This window comes from Plectropomus leopardus, chromosome 15, assembly GCF_026936395.1.
Source record: "Plectropomus leopardus strain MGB_pleo_1.0 chromosome 15, ASM2693639v1, whole genome shotgun sequence".
Classification (NCBI taxonomy): Eukaryota; Metazoa; Chordata; class Actinopteri; order Perciformes; family Serranidae; genus Plectropomus; species Plectropomus leopardus.
In genome coordinates, this window is record NC_142190.1 from 30,155,656 (window position 1) to 30,177,347 (window position 21,692).

Genomic DNA, 21,692 nt, shown 5'->3' on the forward strand with positions numbered 1-21,692 from the left:
AATGGAAAAATGTCCAGTGAATTATATTCTTAATCATATATTTAGCATTGTTTTAGAGAATAACTATACATTTTGAGCATCTTTTTTCCTCAGGTCATTTCTCGTTTTGTACTTTTTTGTTGTTTCTGTTTTTGTTTTGATTGTCAAGTTTTCAAGGTTTTTGGACTTTTCACAGATTTCTTGCTAACTTTACAGTAAAACCAAATTACATAGTTTTTGTTTGTTTTTAATGCAAATTAAGCCTTTGACTATGCCATAGTTTCATTCACAGAGAGACATTATTGGAGACTTAATTTCTTAGCAGCTCCCCAAAATGACAAAGTATGAGTTTGTAAAGATATACACATACAAAGAATACTATTTATCAATAATAATAAGTTTTTATTTTATAACTTTATTCAAGTGAAACTTACATCCACGAATAGTTGTTGTCATGATAGTATTCGGTTGTCTTGCTTCTAAAAATTTTGATTCAATGGGGCTTTTATTGTGGAAAGTTGTTCCGGAAGTATCTCACATCTATTTTTATTCAGTCTATCTACGGTATGTGAGAAAGACTTGTACGGGAAGCGGAGAAGAGACGGTAGACGTGAGGGATCGATTATAAGACTGGGTTGGTATTTTTCAGTCATTGGGAGCTTATGGATGGTTCGTTATTCAGGTTCAGTTAGTGTCTTGAACTAAAGTCGAGTTGGATTTTTATCTACCAATGGTTAGCTAACGTTAGCCGGCTAGCACACAAGCGAAATCTAACGCCTGCCGTCGTCTCATTGTATCGTCTCTGTCTGTCTCTCTCTTGTCTCCAGTGTTGTCAGGTGGCACAGAGCCTTTGAAGATCGACACCGGCCACAAAACCGAGGCTATTCCACTGGATTTGGAAAGAGCGTTTCTGTAACGGTGATCGTTTATTTGATCCGATACAGGATGTCTGGACAGAGCATTACAGACAGGATAACCGCCGCTCAGCACAGTGTCACCGGCTCGGCGATTTCCAAAACTGTGTGCAAGGCGACCACGCATGAAATAATGGGGCCAAAAAAGAAACATTTGGATTGTAAGTATGACATATATTTAATAGTATAGCTGTAACTGTGCTATTTCAAGTTGGCTCGGCTTTTTTAAGTCAACGTAGGGATCCGAGTGCTGTGTTTTGGCTGTGAGGCCTGCACATACATGTAACTTAACTATAACGTTAGCGTTACATTAAATTAACCATTGCGTGGTGGATGGTCTAGTGGTAAAACTAATAAACGCGTTTCTACAGACATTCAATAGATACGAGTCATTCGTTTCAGCGGAAATAGTAACGTTAGCAAGGCTAACCGTCATAGTAGCTGACAAGTAGTTCGCAAATGACAGTGTTAGCAGTGTGGGTCCTTTTTAATGCTAATGTTAATTCGTTGTAACTTTTTTTTTCTTTAAAATTATTAACCACAACTTCTAAACAGTCACATTATTTACTTAGGTAGTATATATACTCAGACAGTTTATTCCGAGTAGGAAGCCTTTTTTGGATAGTTAAATAAGCTCTAGAGAGAGTGACTAATGTCAAAAATGTCACGTTAGCAAGTTAACTTAGCTAATAGAAAAGGCTAATTTGTTTAGCCTATAAAATAATAATGTCAGCCTAAAATGTCATGGCTCAAACTTCAATTTGGTAACAAAGGTCCACCAAAAACTCACCTTTAAGATATATTTCAGCTTTTAAAGTGGCCATTAAGTCCCAACAAAGTAGGTAGCTAGCAGTTTATTCGGAAACTAGGCATTTAATTTGATGTAGTAACTGCATAATGCAACTCCGGCTTAGCCCTTTAAACCCTAAGCAGACTGGCTTTATTTATTTTTCAAATGCTTTGGAAGAAGGCAATGAGCTAAAAATAGAAAGAAATTAATTAAAAAAAGTTAAAAACAAAAACAAACAAGAAGATGACCCTAAGAAGATGCCAATATTTTTTAAAAAGAAAGAGAAACGAACTGGGGGAAAAAGAGAATAATATGTTAATTAATATGTTTTCTGTCTATAACATAACTTTAAACATATAATCATAAGATTTATATTGTAATCCTCCAGCTTATTTTTAGGTTTTCTTATTACCTTTTACCTTTTTATTTATCTTTATTTTTTTGCAGTTTGTGGGACTTGCCAAGTTGATCATTGCGTTTTTCCCATGTATTCAAAAGAAATCAAACCAGTTCTCTTAAGATATCAATGCTTGTGAAAGGTGCTGAACCCAGCACAAGACAGCTGATGTCGATCCAGGCATTGAGCCGACTTCTGTATACTCCCAACTTTATAAAAACACATAGAAGTTAAGTGTTATATGCTTAAAAAAATTGAGAATGACATCCTGAGGCTACCAGTATGTGTGCTGTGTTTGTATTAAGACTTTGCTTTTCCCGAGTGTATGGTGTGATAATTGCGTCGCTTAAAGTTCAATAGAATACTCAAGGCCAGCAATTCTAGTGCCTATTGAGTCTGTACTTATTTCAGGAACTGGCTGTGGGGTTGTGGACTTATATAGCTTTATCACGAGTGCACAAGCAAATACATTTTCAGCAGCATCTGTTGTCACCATCTCTCTGAATAGGGTTATTTTAGTTTAGAGCTGTTATTAATAAATGAATCTATCCAACTGGTTAGACGGTCCGTCTCTTTCAGTGGATCTGGAGAGGTTTGACTGCTGGATGGCTGACACAGCCTTTACACTTTGTGACCTTTTGGTCATGTTTGAGTGTGTGTTTTTTCCCAGACCTCCATGGTGCTGTCAGTGGCTTCCAGGTCAAGCAGATCATATGAATATATTTCACTGTTCCTTTTTTTATTGTGAGTTCACAATCATCAGCATGCTCATGATCATTGAGCTTGAAAGTGTGTCTAGTCTGTGTTGTTAAAATAGTGTGGAAGTAACACATCCATTATATTTTCACATATTGGCATACCGTCATTAGCTGTCAGAATTCGTAGCCTTACAGGTATTTGCTCACTGTGCATTACTCATATTTCATCATCTTTATCCATTCTGTTGTTTTTCTTCAGGGAAAGACTATCTTAGATATTGGCCTACTTCTACCAGCCTTGCTGATAAGGCGCACCAGAACTTGGTAGCACTTTGGTCTACAAGCAGTAAATATGCAGTGCATTTACTGTGCAAACTGGTCATCTCAGTTTTATTTGAATAGCAGCCGTCAGCCAGCCTGTAGGCTACATGATATAAGGTTCTAAATTATATGCCTTGCCTACACAGAGCTATTTATATTTGAGTATTATCATTTGTAGTTTGAATGGTGGCGTACCGAGTAAGGAATTGATGAATATATATAGTGTGTTTCACCACAGTGCTTTTTTTCTGTTAGCAAAAGATTATAAAAAAGCCCAAGAACATTAGTAAAAAAAAAAAAAAACGCTTGTTTTTTAAACATGGGAAGAAGACAATGAGCAACAAAAGAATAAATGACCCAAAAATTAGCACTACATTTTTATAAAGTACAAGAAAATTAGTAAAAACAAACAAACAAACAACTGAATGAATGAATGGATAAATAAACAAGAAGAAAATCAAAAAAGTTAAGTTTAGTTAAGTTTTCCACATTTTTTAAAGTGTCCCCCTTTTTTCTTTAAATCTAATCATTTCTTGAAATTTGTGCAGCATTTCTTACCAAGTGGCTCATTGCCTTTTTTCTCATGTTTTTGAAATTAATCTAACCATTTTTTTTGTTTAAAGGCTTACATACTTGTGAAAGATGTCTGACAGCAGCACAGGAAGAGTAGTGTTGCTGCAAGTTTCAAAGGGTTAAGTGGCTAAACATACAGTGTATTGCATATTGCAGGCAGCCCCTTGGTATGGAATCCACTTCCATTTACTTTGTATTTTTAGCCCTGGCTTGAGCAAGGAGCACAGTGTTTGATGTGTGAATATGTGGTTTTTTGAATAACCACACTGTTGAGCTGATGGGAGTATGCAGTAATGAGGCCATGTCCCAATGACCTCGCTGGTTCCAGACAACCAGGTGATATGTGGCTCCTCTGTGGAGCTGCTGAACGGAAGCTTCCCCCCCTGAGGTAATCTAGAGACCCACTGCCTAGCAGGAATCTCACTTAACTTTGAGGTATTTAAAGAGGTCTGAAGGGTGCACTTGTGTTTGGAGTTTCCTGAACAGCCAGATATAGCCCCAGTTTGTCTAGCTGCTATTCTTCCTCTTGTCTGGGTTGCAGGTGAGATATTGGCCCTTCGCACTGTCTTCGTTGAGTTTGTGCTGGACCGCAGTTCACATTCTTTAACACTGACATGCTAGATAAACTTGGTCACATAACTTAAAAGACACTCTGCAGTTACCAGACGGGGATAAGTGAAGGGTGAACAAATCAACCTCTGCTGCCAGCGTCAGCTTATTTACTTGCGCGTTTCTTTAAAGTAAGTGCGAAATTACTTCTGGGAAAATATACACCATATAGGTTTTATAGCAGTTTAACCCCTAGAAGTGTCTGAAAATACAGATTTTTTTGGACATGTGGTCTTTGTAGCTACATATTTTTGTGATGTATAGTATTTCCTCTGCTGAGGCTTGCTATTGAATAGCAGGCAGCCCAAGTGCATACCAGCAATCTTTTTTTTCTGTCCACGTTTGTAAAGTTTAGTACTCACTGCTGTTAAAGTGCTCAAAGGTCTTTCATGAGGTAATGAATATATGAAGTCAGCAGTGGCTTTTGACCTTTGGTACTGGCATAAAAAAGTCTTGATTCAAGAGGAAATTCCCATAGAGTTGGTTGGTATATGAATGGGCACTATGTCCTGTGGTCCATGGTGCATTATTTAGAAGGTACAGGTACCTTTGTGTTAATTGATATTGGCGTCACATGCTTTCCAATCTGCCGTACATTGGTGCTGGTCAGAGAGGCTGCCTCAAATGCTTTGTTTTTTCGATGGCCAGTCTGCTCTATTCATAGCATTTATCATTTCTTTCCCGCCTGCCGGCCTTCCCAGTTTAGCAGATATTACATTACAGGTAGACATCCAGAATAGTATGCCATTTTTAAGAGTTATTTTGATACTTTTGCAACAGAAAAGTGAGTGAACATGCACTTTAGATCGTGCTGGGGATTTCTTTTTGGCAGATGTGAAATGCAAGTGGAGTAAACCACATCCTTTTGAATATTTTGATTGGTTTGCACAAGCAAATGTTTCTGAGAAACTATAATGTTCTAAAGCTGCTCTTTGCAGTAATGTGACTGTTTTTAACTCAAAAGAAACAGACTTGCAGACTTGCTTAGCACTTGTTTTATACCCTTTTTAGGCTTCATGTGTGAAAGGGCTTGATGATTGGAGGTTTATTACAGGTTACACACCTCTAACATGACATTTGCAATACTTCCTGTTACAGTGTGCAGAGAGGGTTTAGCAAACAATGTGCTCTGCTGATGTGTGTTTGGTTGATGTGTATATTTGGCATGCACATTGTTTGTTTTTATTATTACATCATGAGCAAAATAATGATTGAGACGATAATCAACTATTCAAACCAGAAGGCATCATTTAAAATCTAGGGTGAGCTGTTATTGTACACCCCTCGCTCCTCCATTGCTCCACCCTCTCCCTTTTGATTTTGACCACTATTTGGAACCGATATGCATTTACAATTAAAGTGAAAAACTTTCTGTCAATATTTAGAATTTGGAGTATAACAAACTACAGCACAAAACTTTGTTTAAATGCCATACGTTAATGTTAAATCAAAACTGAAACTTTCAATTTTAAATACAGCAAGTTTCTAGCAACATTTTATTTTTTATATAAAGTCAAGTCAAAATTCAAATAAAAATTGAATACATGAAAATAGCTCCCTTGGGTTTTAACAAAGTTAAAGTTCCTCCCATGTGGACTTAGTTTTTTTAATTAATTAATTTTATCTGCGATCATTAAAATAAAATGCAGATACAGATAATTGGCAAAATCCCAAATATCGGTCACATATACAACACAAATATCGGTTATCAGCCAGGCCGATAATCTGTCGAACCCTATAAAAAAAGACTCCATTTAGACAAAAAGTCATTTCACTCCACCGTACAGCAGAGTTGCTGGTCTACTGCTACCTCAATCAGCTATTGTGTAAGGTAAAAAGGAGCAAGTAGCTGAATATACTGTGCTTTTTTCGTAATGGGTTATAATATGTTTTTCTCTGGCTCCTGTCCACAGCAGTACATTGTTCTGCTTCCATGACGGTAGATTTAGTTTATTAAAGACGTCGGCAAAGCAACAGTGTTAATAGCAGCAACACAACAGAAACGTCATATAAGTCGGACCACTGTGTTTAAATACATATCTTTTACACAGTAGTTACAGCTGAAAATGACAACAGAAGTAAAAAAGTTAACCAAATTTGCATATCTCTGCTATTCAAAACAGCAGGCAGTTTTGTACTTTTGCTGTTAGCGTTACATCACGGTGATTCAGTCTATAGATGATGCCATAGTGGTGATGTTCATTATTTTTACACAGTCTATGGTGTAAGGAAAGCAGTGTTGAGTAATGCTTCCACCTTTGGTCGGTCCATTTGTTCCCTGTTTGCCACAGTTCACAGCCTGTGAGGTTACTGAGTGAGGCACTTATGTTCTCACAGTCTCACCCACACCCTTGGCCTACATGCAAATCTGTATGGAATGAAACCTCTGTGCTTTGAAAGATCTCATTCATGTCTCACCTGTTTTGAGTTTGATGGCTGGACTGTGGTTTTGGTTTCATCTGGTTCTCTGTTGGCATCATTTAAGTCTTACTCACTGGAACTGTATGGCCTGTGAGGCAAGTTTACGCGGCTTGCTGTGGTCGGACATTGTTATTCTGTAAAACTAGAGTCTGGGTTTACAGATTTGCAGAAACTGTTGATGTAAATGGGTTTCCGAAAGAATTGTAGGCATGTAAAATTTTAAGGCTGAGTGTTTAAAGACCTTCCAGAAGAGCATTTTGACAATGTGCTCTAAAGAATGGAGCAGGCTTATTTGAGGAGTCGGGACTGTTCACAATATGAATCAGTGCTCCTGTGTTGGCCCCTGTATGACTGCATGAAGTGTCAAATCATAAAAGTATGTGTATCCTAGTATTCTCCCCAGTCTTACGGCCTCCCAGCAGTACTCTGAGAACCTCACTTATGGCGATCTGTTGTGAGTTCATCTGAGCCATAATGGCAGGCACACTTATGTACCTTTTTACCCTCCCAGAGCCCCTGCCCTACAGCTTCACCCTCCCCACGCTAAATGCAAGGCCGCGCAGGGAGCATGTGACTGCAGTGGCATCAAGTGACGACTCTTAAAAAGAGTGCTGACGCCCAGTCCACCAGCTGAGCTGAATGGAGCCCGCTGTGACTCTGAAAGGCCTGGGAGATTCAATAGCACAACTCAAACTAGCTATCATGAGGCGGTCGCTCCTGTAGAGCGACAGAGCCCACAGTAGTAGTGGAGACTTGTTGTTAACATGTGACACATGTCCTTTTTCTGACTCTTAAAACAAAAGTTTCTTAATTTTGTACAGTTTTTCTGGACAGAGGTTTTTTTTTGTTTGTTTTTTGCTTTTTAATTTTTTTTTTATTAGTGCTTTGCCACTTCCTGTCCATAAAGCCGTTTATGGGCAATTTTGGAACTTATCAGCCATCAATCTGAAGACAAGCTTCATGGCTAGGTTCATGAGGAAATGTTAGTACTTATCAGCCATTTGTCTGACAACAAGCCTTATGGGGCAGCAATCCATATATCAGGGGTTGTGGTGTAGCCAGTGGATATTCAGGGCAAAACTTCCTTTCCATGCGCCGATCAGTTCGATTAGCAACTTGAGACAGGTCCTAACCACACTTTGGCTCATCTCTATATCTATCTTTTGAATGCAATGAAGTGTTGAAAAAATAAATAAATAAAAACCTAAATGGCCATCAGACTATAGCCAGTGTATTTTGAAACTGCATCGTGTTACGCCTCTTTTGCGCTTAACATTACCTGCATGCAGCCCACCAAACGTGATAGTTCAATACTACTCTGCCTACATCCAAAAAGTAATAACAAAATCTTGCCCTTTTGTTGATATATTCTGCATACATATGCAGATATCAGTGTATAAAAAATTGATTATAGGACTATTTTTGTACAGTTACAACCCTATAGACACATGCTGGTCTATAGGGTTGGTCTGTAGGGTAATTTCGTTTTACTGCATTTCACCCGACTCTGGTCGTGCCTGGCACAGTGCGTCTCGGTGTGATCCTCCCTCCATAATGCTACACTTACCCAAAAGTGTTGCTGTGGAAACGATGTGCCCACCTTCCGGTCCCTCAGCTCTCCCTGGTTAGTAAGCAGCTTAGTTTTGAGCTGTAAAAAACTTTTAGCATTGTTGACTATGTTATCAGTGTTAGCTCTGTTACCACTGTTAACAGTGTCAGCACAGCTGGTGGGGCTAACATAGTTAACATGCTAAAAGGGTTTTGCTGTCAAAAATGAAGCCGCTTACTCACCGGGATGACCTGGGGGGTGGGCATCATGCTCCAGTAGTGTTGCCAGTAGCTAGCTAATTCCTGACCTGGGTGGTGCGCAGTGCAGAGCAGCTAAGGAAGCAGTGGAGAGCGAAGGTTAGACAACGAGCATGTTTCAGTATAAAAACACAACTGGCCAGCTGTCTGTTAGCAAAACTAACAGAAAGTAAAATAAAAGTGAAGACATTTACATCACAAAACATTCAAATTTCACCGCCCAAAAATAGAAAGCACTTTGAAATGTTGTGCTAAAATTCACTAAAACATTGGAGCGCCACACTAAAAGGCCGTTTTTTTGTTGTTGTTTTTTTTTCCTTAAAAACGAACTGGTTTGGTATCGGTTAATGCCTGTCTGCCTATCGAAAGCAAGGTTTACGGAAACTAACATCCATAATTATTGGTATTATCTGTCGTACACCTCTAGCCTGTCTCCTGCTAGCTCTCCAATGAAACCACACAAAGTATCTGAATTTTGCCTCAGTCGGGCTGTAGTTTCAGGGGCTCCATGTGCGCTTTAGCACACATCATGTTCAGAGTGTCTGGATCATAAGGATAGACATTTCCCGAAGCAGGAAGTGTTCCTGTAGTTCCTAAAGCAAGCCTTAGATTGCCATGGGTAAACAGCCAACAGGAAATTATTACATAACCCAGCCCCTCTCCAGAGCACACGGGAGCTGAGCTGATCAGATGTGAGATTGGCTGGTGTACATTTGATGCATTTCCGAGCAATTATGCCGCTGATTGCAAGCATACATGACTTCAGCAACCACACTCGGCCACTGGAATGCCCTCAACACCCCAGACATGTTATAATCATGTTATCTAAAAATCCCACAGGATTTCCAAAATGAGATGCATCTAATTGAGAATTGTTTGGGCGTTATCTTGAAAGGAAGCACACACATTTAGTAAAACTGCTTAAGTAGAAGCTTAAATTAAAGCTGTGACTACCGTGTCATAAAGCAGCTATTTGTGCCACAGATCACTAATTAAAAGTCAGCGCGTCCTCGTATAGGCTGTCGTTTTTTCTGGTCTGTATATTTAGCATATTCAACCTTGAACATGAAAAGCTTTACCACTTATGTCGAGCAATCGTTTTGAACAGACTTTATTTGATGTGTTGTGGGCTCAGTTGAATAAAACCTCTTACTTAGCAGATGCACTTCAGAAGCACCACAGCCTATTTTCTAACCAATTAAATCATTAATATGTATAGATTTATTTCATTTTAAACAAAAAACATTACATCTGCTGTATGTTTTATCACTACAGATCAAGATTACAAGAAAATTAAATTGGTTATTACAGTTTACAACCTAATAATTAAATTCTGGTCACAGTTTTGCGTTATGATGCTTTGCCTCAGACTCAAAAAGCTGCTGCAGCTGTTTAACATGTTAAGCATCACTTGAAGCCAGAAAATAGTTATTTTTGACAGTGGAAATCGCTTTTAGTGAGAAATGACAGAATCATTTCTATACAAATGCTGTGTAAATAGTTCGCTTGTAGTAGTCAAGTAGTCCACTCACATTGTCTGTTTTTGTTTTTTTTCATACATGACATATTGAAAAAAAATTCAAAAGTACAATTATTCTCTCTCTGTACATTTTTTTTTACATGTCACCATAATTTTTTGGCTCACAGTAACTGTCTGCTTCCAGCTTGTTACCTGAGGCTGGTGCTGCATTCACAGTGAAATCATGATGGAAAAAACAAACCTCCCCTTTCTTTTTTTAATCATGTGTGCATGTATCATTTTTTAAATTCATTTTGTGCTCTGAATTTGAACATTTTGGCAGGTCCTTGCACATGGAATACTTTTCATTAGTTATTTTTATCCCTCAGCAGCAGTTTGAGTCACGGTGTGGATAATAGATCAGTTGACCCGGTCAGAGCTGATGGAATCGGTGGATGAGAGGAGAAGCAGAGTGAGTGAATGGTTAAGTTTTACTGACACTGTGCCTGTTGTTCTGCTGCTACGTCTGTGACAACAGTACAGATGTTTTTTTGAAAGAAAACATCTGCTGGCACAAATAGATTTTTGACCCGTATAGACGTGATCACCATCAGCAGTTTCTACTGTATTTTCATTTATTTGTTCTCTTCACACTTCTGTTACATACACACACAGTTAGCTTATTTGCTCCAAGGGGCCATTCTCAGTCATGGCACATGCTATTAAATACTCTCTTTGCCATGTTATTTTTGAAATTGTGTCTGGCATTTTTAATGTTTTACATGCAGTGTTTCCCACAGAATGACAGTGTATACATGTATATGTGGCGGTAGCTTTTTTGTGTGTTCTCATTCTAAAATCCGACGTTGTTGTGTGTCCCTGAACTCAGCGCAGAAGGCAGAGCTTTTCATGAGTTTTTTTTTTTTTTTTCCTCTACAGCAGTTTGTGACTCGCGGGGTGGATGACTGTTCTGTCAATCTGTTCTCAGATGATCAGATTACATTAATGGTTGAGAGAAGCTGTTTGCAGATTTTTGTAAGTGAAAGCAAAGTTTTAGAACCAGCTTCTCCACAAAGGCCGCATATATACGTTTTATCGCAAAAAACATTTTGAAGTCATTAGCTCAGTTAATATAGATTTTATAAATAATTAGTGTAATCAAGTTTTTCACCTCTTACAGATCATGGTTTACTGATGAGAATTTTTGTTTTCCATTAAAAATGATTTTTAAACTTTTTTTGGCACACTAGTAAAAAAAAAAGACATTCACTACATTTTACTTTTTTTTTTTTTAATTTCTGTTATGGGGCATGTTGATTCATTCAAACAACACATCAGATTCAAATCAGCTTTATTGGCATGAATGTTTTTGTTACATTGTTGCCAAAGCAAAATAACAGATTATTAAATCTCCACAAAGGCCACATATTTACGTTTTATCGCAAAAAAACATTTTTAAGTCGCAGTAGCAGGGTAGAAAGGCTGTTTTTTTTAAAATGGCCAGCAATTTTATGTCATTTTTATTGATTTTTCTTCATTCAATGGCTATTTATTTTAATTTAAGTCTAAATTTAATGCAGTTTCATGTAAGAGACAAGTTGTTGAGTCAATAAAACACAATTTACATATTAGAATATTGCTCTTTGAAGATTTTATGTTCTTCTTGTGCCTATGTGGGTTTTCTCCAGTTACTCTGGTTTCGTCCCACAGTCCCAAAACATATAGGTTAGGTTAATAGGTGACTGCATTGCCAGTAGGTGTGAATGTGAGCATCTATGGTTGTCCGTCACTATGTGTCAGCCCTGTGATCGACTGGTGACCTGTTCTAGGCACACCTCTCGTCCAATATCAGCTGGGATCGCCTCCAGCCTCCTGCAGCTATCTGATTTTACTGTATAATTGCACAGTTTTTCACATAGAAGTGCTGAGACAAAAAGAAGTGTTTTCATTTACCAAGCGATTACTGCAAAGCCATTGCACAGTAGCTTTTACCTCCTGTATCCTCTTTGCGAAAGAGTTTACTCATCACTTCCTTTCTCATGTTCTCAGAGGGCTGTCAGTCAGCTCCATCTGATAATGCTGCCATCCTCACAGAGCTACTTAAATCCTCTGCCCTGTCATGCCACTCCTTTTAGAAATCCTCCATGGATACAAAACTTTCCAAAAATTCTGTGAGTCCTGCGTCTTATACGTTAGCTCTTTCCTGATGTATTTCATTTTGCATTGACTTTCCATCACATTTTCTTGACCTTCTGCGTGTTGACATTGTGGCCAAAATCATGTTGCTCAAAAAGGTCCCTGAGATACAGCACTACATATACAACTGCTTTGAGGTTTCTTGGTGTACTAACTCTTCTGATATGACTAATGTTAAGGAACAACAATAACGTTTCTGGATCAAATTGCCTTGGTAAATATGTAATCATCTGAAAGTGGCATATATTTTCTCCATAAACATTAGCTTAGTTAGTATAGATTTTATTAATAACTAGTGTAATCAAGTTTTTCACCTCTTACAGATCATGGTTTACGGATGAGAACTTTTGTTTTCATTAAGAAATAATTTTAAAAACTTTTTTTGGTATACTAGTAAAAAAAAACAACACATCAGATTCAAATCAGCTTTATTGGCATATAAATGTTTTTGTTACATTGTTGCCAAAGCAAAATAACAGATCATTAAATGAAGATATACATTACAGAAATACATTTTAGACACGTTACATACCTGCTGTTTTAGTTACATAGAAACATTTAGTGTATAGCTTGTTTCTCTCAGTTATGACAATAGTCAATATATTTTGCAGCTAAAACTGCACACTGACCATTCTCCCAACATATATATGACAGTTTTTGAAGATCTTGTTCACTGTCAAATTGACTCTTTAAATTGACAATTTTTCAACAATGTTTAGGAAACCTAAACAAGAGAGAGAGAACATTTTTTTGCATGCGTGTGTGGTTTCATGCTCTAAAAATAATTAAATATTTGTATGTAATGTAATTTCTTGTATTTTTAAACTTTGAAACGGGTCAATTTGACCTGCAGCGTAACAGAAGGGTTAAATGTGTTATTAGCCTTCTGTTAAGGATATGTTATCAGCTTGCAAACAAATGTTGTCAGGATTTACTTCCCTCTTTTCTAGTTAGAAATCCCCACTCTTATCGCTCTACGTCATAGTTCAGGAAGTTCATGAATTTCCAATATGCCTGTAAATGGTATTAGTGAAATGATTATTGCTGATAAAAATCATACAGCTAGAATATGCCCGCTGGCCAGCCAAACTGTATGCAGGCCATTCCAGCCCACAGATTATGTGTGGGTTCTATAAGCTTCTTGTTATGGAGCATTTAATGACATTTTAATATGTGCTTATAGTGGCCCTAGCCAGCATATGAAAGAGAGCAGGAAATAATGTTCTTTTTGTCTTAAATGGCACTCTCTGTCCGAAGGAATTTTGCTGACAGATGTGTTTAAAAAGTACTATTTGCCAAGAGCTGCTGTGTTTAAGTCATCTTTGGAAATAATTGCGCAAGGATGATGATTTTTTTTTTAAAAAAAAATCTGCATTCAAAGAGAAAGCATTTATCTTCGGCTTTTAGCAATTTCGGTTCTCTTTTCGTTGGAGTACACTTTGGGGAAGTCGGTGGGTTTTGAATGCATTCCACACAATGGCCGTTTCACAAACAGTTACTTTGACACATTCTCAGAATACCACAAGGTAGCTCAACCCCGGCAGCGACATTTAGCAGCAGAGGCAGCTATGAGAGACGGAGACAGCGGTAGAAGAATAAGCCACTGGTCTCTGACCACAATCACTAATGCAATGTAGAGCTCTTCCTCAGAGGAGACGACTCTTTTTAAACTCGTTCAACAGAACAAACATATTTGAAGTCATATCCTGTTTTGGTTTCACAAACATTGCAAATGGTTTTGTTTCAGATTTAAGCCGCAGGGTTTTAACTCTTAACAGTGCTCAATAGAGATGTTGGAGCTTGTGTCATTCATTTTTGTGGCACTGAACAAGCTCATTATGCATTTCTTTGTTTGCATGCTGCTTTATCCCTCATGTCCTCATTAGGGGTGGGCGATATATGAAATATTAATTATGCTCAATGTATTGTGGCTTGTTCTGCGTGGGATGTATGAATTGACTATATCACACACAGATATTATAAATTATTTTTAAAGCCACCATCATTAGACTTTTCAACTTTCTTGTGCTCTCCTGTGACTCTCCCTCTCACAGACACAAGAAGAAAACAAAAGACTCACTAACATGATCTGTCACACGCAGTTCCCACCCATCCAGACCACTTTCTCCTGATGAAGCAGGCGAGAGATGTGTTTCAGGATTTGCAGGGCTCCAAACTGCAAATTTTAGGTCATATTTTGCTACCATGGAGCACATGTGTGACTTTCAAATATTAATATATGAACTGGAAAGCTGTTAGTTTGTTTACGGCTCATAATGAATAAATCCACATTAAAGCAGCACTAGGGTTGTGACAATTTCTGTGTATCCATTCAGTGATCAGTAATCAATATTAAAATATATCATTTAAGATACGTTTAAGATACGCCTTTATTTTGAAATTTCCAGGGCAAATCTCTGCCACCATTTACATCCAAGCACACCTCCTTCCTAAACATTCAAACAGTGCTAGCAGCCTGGCGATAGGCAGATAATGCTCAGCTGCCAAGAAAAAGACAACAAAGGTATTAAGTGGCATCATCTCATGTCAATTACATGCACCTGGATTGATACAGATCCAAATGAGATTGTGGCAGACTATCAATATCAGCAAATATTGTGTAAAAGCATACATCAAAGTGCTGAAGCTTTAAGTTCACAGGAAGAACTTTTATTTGACTGTATAGCAAACAGTACTTTATTTGACAATACTATGACAGAACTTTATTTAACTTTAATTATAGCAGTCCTTTATTTAATTCATTGTAGCTGTACTTTGTTTAATTTCAACACTAATATTTAACTTTACTGTAACAGTGCTTTTTTTTACTTTATTAAAACAGTACTGATTAACTTTATATTAACAGTAATTTATTGAACTTTGTATCAGTCATATCACTGATTGTAACGGTACTCTAACTGTATTATAACACTAATTTCTTTTAGCTTTTATATAATAGTGCTTTGTTCAATGTTATTTTAGCAGTTATTTATTTAGCTTTATTATAATGGTACTTTGTTTAACTTTATTCTATTGGTAATTTATTTAGCATTATTATAATACTAATTTGTTTAACTTTATTTTATCAGTAATTTATTTAACTTCATTGTAACAGTACTTTGTTTAAATCTATTTTTACAGTAATTTATTTAACTTTATTGTAACTGTGCTTTATATAACCTCATTATATAACAGTAGCTCTTATATGTATTTTTATTGTAATGTTAGTTAATTTAGTGGTTCAGTATTTTAGCACTTTTTAGGAGATTTCAAATTAGCACGATATGTGTTGCTTACTTGATGACTTTGTTGCTATATTTCGCGTCTTTTTGTTTTATTTACACCCTCTTGTTGAGTTTATAGCTAAAAAAGTGACTAGCAGCGACACATTTAGCGACAAAACAGTGAAATATATTGTTATTCACTGCCATGCATGCTGCTCAGTGAAATTGTGGTCTGTTCTGCTGAGGTTCTTGCAGCAGGTGTGAGACAGGCAGAGCAGAGAAGACGCCACTTGCAGTGGGAGTTCCACTGTAGTGAGTTTCTATGGTTAAGACTAAGCAGTCACTCTCTGAATTAGAAGTAAGAAAATGGTGCACTGTAGTATAAACACCATAGCTGTCATGATGACCTCACCAAGATGCAAATGAGCGTATGGCGTCATCAAGCTCCAAAAGTCGCTAGATGACGCCATTTTTGTAGCTGCTGTCATAGGAAAAGAGTTGGCCACACTGACTGAATCACAATATAGCCCATTATTTATAGTCCACGTCATGTCAGCTCTGGTTCTCATATACAGACATACTGTAAAATGATATTGCGTTCACATTACAAGTGACAGATGCTATTCTTACTAACAGACTGACCATAAATTGTTTTAAGTGACTGCAGTCGCCACTCTGTCAGACATTCTTCGAGCATGAAATTCTTTAAAAAAATTCGAATCATATTAAAATGCACTGCAGAGCTTGTGGGAGTGCAGCAGCAGAGGAAAGGTCATGTTTTTATCTAATCAAAAGGGTATGTCCTCTGTTCATCAGCCATTTAAGGACATCTCAGTGTCTGCTTGTCAGGCTCAGCACTGCAATGTCAGAATAGACTCAGCTTTGATCAATCTAAGCTGGAGCTTCTCGGCCTTCGCTGTGCTTTGAGTTGAATGCTAACATTAGAATACTGACATGATATATAGGCCCTGATATACACAACCATGGAATGAAAATCAGCATGTCTGAGACCCAGCACTTTAAGCAGAAGGTCAGTTGCATCCAGGAATAGGACAAGAAACCAGGGAAACTTAATTTGATGTTGTCTCACTGTAAAAAAAAAAGACGACTTTTCCACACGGAGTCTCACTTCAGTTTATCTGTGCATGCTGAGTTCAGTGGCTTCAGTCAGATGCATTTTAGAGCAGTGATTCTCAACCTTTTTCGTGTTATCATGAGTCCACTGTTTAGATTTTTTTTAAAAAAACACAAAATGAATTATTTTCCATTTGCTACATGTAAAGTAGATTCTTTTTATTATCACATTCTAGGATATGTCAATGATTAGCAGAATTTTTTAAACATCATTATTTTTTGTGCTGTGTCAAAAAACTCACACTCATACTGTTCTGCACACAAAAATAACATATCTAAACAATACATTAATTAGATTTTCTATTTTCACTGAGTTTTTTTTAGCCAACATCAGTCCTAATCATAAATGTCAAATATTAATAATTCCAGAATTTTAACCCTTTAAATGCTAAGTTTATGTCCTGATGCCACTTTGTTTTATATGAAGGAAAAAAACAAAAAAAAAATTTTTTTAATATACTACATGCAAAGTATATTTTTGATGATGACATCATGCGATATGTCAATGATTTGCAGCAACCATGATTGCAACAGTGCACCTTGTGGATATAGCATGTATTTTCTCCATATGACAAATATGGTGAAAATGACATAATAACAATAAGGTGGTAAATAGTAAAAATTACAAACTCCAAGGCAAAAGCTTAGAATGACACCCAGAAATATTACAATGCATGGCTGTGGGATCAAAAATTGCAGTTTGGGGTTTCAGTGGCACATTTTTTGCATTTAACAGTATGACTTTTTTATATTGTGTAATTTAGACATATTGTAGGAGCTGAGCTGGAAAAGATTAAACAAAAATACACAAACTTGCCAAAATTCAAGCCATGCATGCCGTGCATGAACACAGCATAAATGATCAAAAAATTGAGAATGAAAAGCGTGTAAAATGTGCCAAACAGTCCATAAGGGTTAAGACCAGAATTCTATAGCTGTCAGCATTAAGGAGATAACTGTGGAGTGAGTGAAATCTACGATCAGAATTCTCACGCTGACTTTTACTTTAGTCTCGCCTTTATAGTGAACTAAATAATTAAAGTAAAACTGTACCCCATTTTTCTAGATACCCCCTGTAACTCCATCAAAGGCCCCAGATGGTCCCTGCACCCCTAGTTGAGAATCAATGTTTTTCGATTAAGAAGCGCAGGTTGTTATGATTTGTGCTTATAGAAAAACAAACTTCAGGAACAGCCATGGAGAAAGTTGATGAGTGTCTACTCCCCACAGCCGTTTCAGTTGCATCTGAAAAGGCCTTTGTTGTCACATGGGTGGCCTATTGTGGATGTAAAAAGCAAAAAATCCCTTTGTGTGGCTTTCAACAAACACTGAGGAGGATTCATAGACCACCCATGTAAACAGCCCTCAATGGGTAGCACAGCCGCCTTCTACACAACAGTTAACTTTGGCTATTAACTTAAACAAGCTATTTCTGTCATTTCATTGATGTGGCTCTGTAGATTAATGATTAAAGCTGTGACAGTTATTTGGTTTACAGTAAAAACCTTCGTATTATCCTCAGTTCATTTTGGTGCCCTATTTGAACCTGAACTGTCAATTTAAATTCCAAACCACAGCCAATAAAACACAATTAGAGACATAAAGTCAGGATATAAAATGGAACTTGTGAGTGTTGCTCCTAATTTCACATCTTAAGGAGTCAGTAAAGCCTGGAGAGGATCATTCATCTCCCTTCAAATATAAAATTCACTTAAATATTTATTTACATTGTCTGCCAAGCCTCTTTTTTGGCATCTGATGAGTATGAATATTGGATAACTGGGATCAAACTCAACAGTTAGTTAGTCACGTGATTTTCTAGAAGAGGACAAAATAAATACATTCTGTGGCACCTTATCAAATTTGGATAATACCTGATTACATGTTTTGGGTTTATTGCAGAAATGTGTCTCTTGTTTCTGTTTAGTTGCCATATGAACACAGCAATCAGATGAGCTCCTTATCTTTTCTCTTTCCACTTTCCATTCTCACCTGACTCAGTCATTTTCCGCTTAATATGATCTCCTGGAATGTCACAGTTCAAAAACCAAGAGTCTGCGATGAATTAAGGATGATGTTTCCACATAGTCAGCATTTTTCAAAGAAGGTGCCATTAGGTTTTTGAGCAAGCTTTCACCATTCTCATATTTCTTTCTTCAAGAATGCACTCTTACCACTTCATATAAAAGATCAAAAAATTGTGGCATCATAGGTTATTAAATCGAAGTGCGAACATGTGCAGTTAATAGAAGTATTTCAGTGCTGGAAAGATTGTCTTTTCATGAAACGTTGCTGTCTGTGCAGTAGAAAAAAACAAATGAAGAAAAAGGACTATGGCATTTGCATTTGTTGAAGGGGTTGAAAACCAACAACCACCAGAATGCACTGCTCAGCACTTGACCAGTAAACGCTCCCACTGGTGGGTGACCACACGTGACTTTGTCTGTTGTAATAGAGAAAGCAATATCTTGACCAGCTGGTAACGCATAATCTCGAATTACAGTAAGCTAAAATATATATCTGAAACCATTTTAGAGACACACACAAAAAAAACAATAAAACAATTTTGGTTTATATTTGATCAGCACTGCCTAGTTTTATAGTTTGAATTAAGTTTTGGAGAGAGAGGCAAGTCTCTCTTGATCCGCTTTTTTTATTCTTTGTATCCAAAACCATTTTAGGTGAGAAGTGGGCATCACAGTAACAGAATTGAAGTTTATATTTGATTAGCACTGCCTAGTTTAATAGTTTAACCTTAGTTTGGGAGAGAGAGAGGGCTGGGGCTCTCTTGATCCACCTCCATACTTATTGGTGGTGGCGTACATTTAGAAATGCAGAAGTACAATCTGTAGTTTGAGCGACAGCCCTAGAGCCACGAAAATCTGATGATAAGAGCTGGGAGATGAGCAGGGAGTTCTGGACATTGGCAAGAATGAGGGAAGTTTATCACATACTACCCACATTGTTTTGTTACAAAGCTGGTTGAAAATCAGCAAAGTATCCCTTTAAGAATGGGCTCCTACCAGGGGAAAAAAGAGATCTCTGTGTGTTAAGATATATGGACGATGTGATGAGTTCTGGCATCATTGATCAGTCCCATCGCCTTGATGGAAAGAGCAACTTTGAGGAAATGTATTTGCTTTCACTTCAGGCCAGATGGTTGTGGCATACTGCCATGGCAGCCATGCAGAGGATGTATGCCCCGTCAGTCGACAGTCAGAGGCATGCTGATTTAGTGGGCACCTGTGTGAATAGAAAGGAACATAATGGATAATGTGACATTTTTCAGGATAACACTGATATTAAGCCTCACTTTGTGGCACTTTTGTCATCACCTACACATTTACACAAATTTCTGATTTTTTTAATTGTAATGTATCTCATTCATAATGTTGAATTTGAGCTGTTATGTTTTTTTTTTTTTTAAGTTACAAGCATCTGATCCGGGGTTAAAATGATAAGACCGTCTACTTCCACAAAGTTTGTAACATATTCCTGTTCCATCGCTTTCTAGAACTGTTTGCTCTGATAGTCTCTGTTTACCTGAACTCTGACTCACCAGCATCCCCTTGTCCTCCAGTATTTTATTGATTCTGGTCATCAGCATGTTGTTGTAAAAAGCAACAAATGAAAGAAAATAAGGACACGACATAGAGAATGTCTGCTTTTACTGAAGAGCAAACTTATGCACTTCTGAGGTTCTGTATATTGATCTGCCCCCCCGCCCTTCTTTTTCTCTCCTCCTTCCTCAGACTTGATTCAGTGCACAAACGAGATGAATGTGAACATCCCTCAGCTGGCTGACACACTGTTTGAGAGGACCACCAACACCAGCTGGGTGGTTGTCTTCAAGTCCCTCACCGCCACACACCATCTGATGGTCTACGGCAACGAGGTCAGGACTCAAGTTACAACTGTTTCCCACTTTTGCTAAACTGAATGGAAATATCATGAAGAAGTTTTGTTAAATTACCATCTGGTAAAGGTCCTTACCTGTACATTGATGAGATACACAGATTTTCCTCGTTATCCAATGTGCAGATATGCTGATATTTTCGGTTCATTTTGGCTGATTGCTGATAATGATATTTGCACATACCTTTTTCCATCTGATTGCAGGAACATCAAGTTTCTTCTGTAGTGGAATTAACATATTGCGCATACTCTTATTGTGATGGCCCACTGGCAGCAGGTGCAGACATGAAATACCGTGCTTTTCAAAATGTAAACATTCAGTGAGCAAAACAATAAAACCACTTTTACCCAGGTTACATGTAAAATGTGCCATATTTATTCTTAAGATACGAATTTTAAACAAAATAATAAAAACCATCCCACTTTAACAGGCTTTGGTGACAAAATTTGCCAAACCCAGGGCCAATCTGACCAATTTCAGCTAATATAAAGTCACATAATTAAAGAGTCATATTGTCGGCCCATCATATGGGCAGAAAATTTCATTTCAAGCCAATGCGGATGTATAATTTTAAAGCTGTTATCTGTCGATGTCAATATTCCTTATCCTTATTGACAACATACAATATATAGGCGAGGGGTATCAGATAGCTTGTTATCATCTCATAGTGGTGAACTTTACTTGCCCACAAGTAAAGCTGTTCATTGCACAACATTAGCGGTTTCAAAATTCTAACTTGTGATAAACGTCTGTTTTGCAAGCACCCAGAGTTCCTCATCTGATGTTTTTCTTGCAGAGATTTATACAATATCTGGCCTCAAGGAACACGCTATTCAACCTCAGCAATTTTTTGGACAAAAGTGGCCTACAAGGTATATTCATCAGGACTGATTGTGCAGCAATATGCTTTAAAAACTCCGCTAATGTTCATCTTTTTCATATCATTCATCATCTTTGTGTTTGCATTGCAGGCTATGATATGTCAACATTCATAAGGAGGTATAGCCGCTACCTGAATGAGAAGGCTGTGTCCTACAGACAAGTCGCGTTTGACTTCACTAAAGTGAAAAGAGGGTGAGGAGCTTTCACTTTCACTGTAACTGACTGGGCTGTTGGTGTTGGCTTGTACCTGAGTCACAAAGCTTAGTGTTCATGTTCTTGTTCCAGAAACTTGAAACCCCAGGGAAGGGTATCCTTCATCCCTGTGACAGACGAGGCTAATGGTTACTGAAAGATAACATTGCAATAGTTTTTC

At 37.5% G+C, this 21,692-nt stretch overlaps 1 protein-coding gene across 15 annotated transcripts in view; it reads left to right on the forward strand.

The window, feature by feature from the left end:
• Window positions 1–481: 481 nt before the first annotated feature.
• picalma (phosphatidylinositol binding clathrin assembly protein a) overlaps window positions 482–21,692 on the forward strand; it is a 48,807-nt gene continuing 27,596 nt past the window's right edge. For all 15 annotated transcript variants that reach the window (XM_042499240.2, XM_042499243.2, XM_042499241.2 and 12 more), the window contains exons 1-5: window positions 482–613; window positions 807–1,054; window positions 20,274–20,416; window positions 21,234–21,309; window positions 21,409–21,511. In XM_042499240.2, the coding sequence (XP_042355174.1) occupies window positions 925–1,054; window positions 20,274–20,416; window positions 21,234–21,309; window positions 21,409–21,511 (452 nt within the window). In that variant the 5' untranslated portion in view covers window positions 482–613; window positions 807–924. The remainder of the gene's footprint in view (window positions 614–806; window positions 1,055–20,273; window positions 20,417–21,233; window positions 21,310–21,408; window positions 21,512–21,692) is intronic.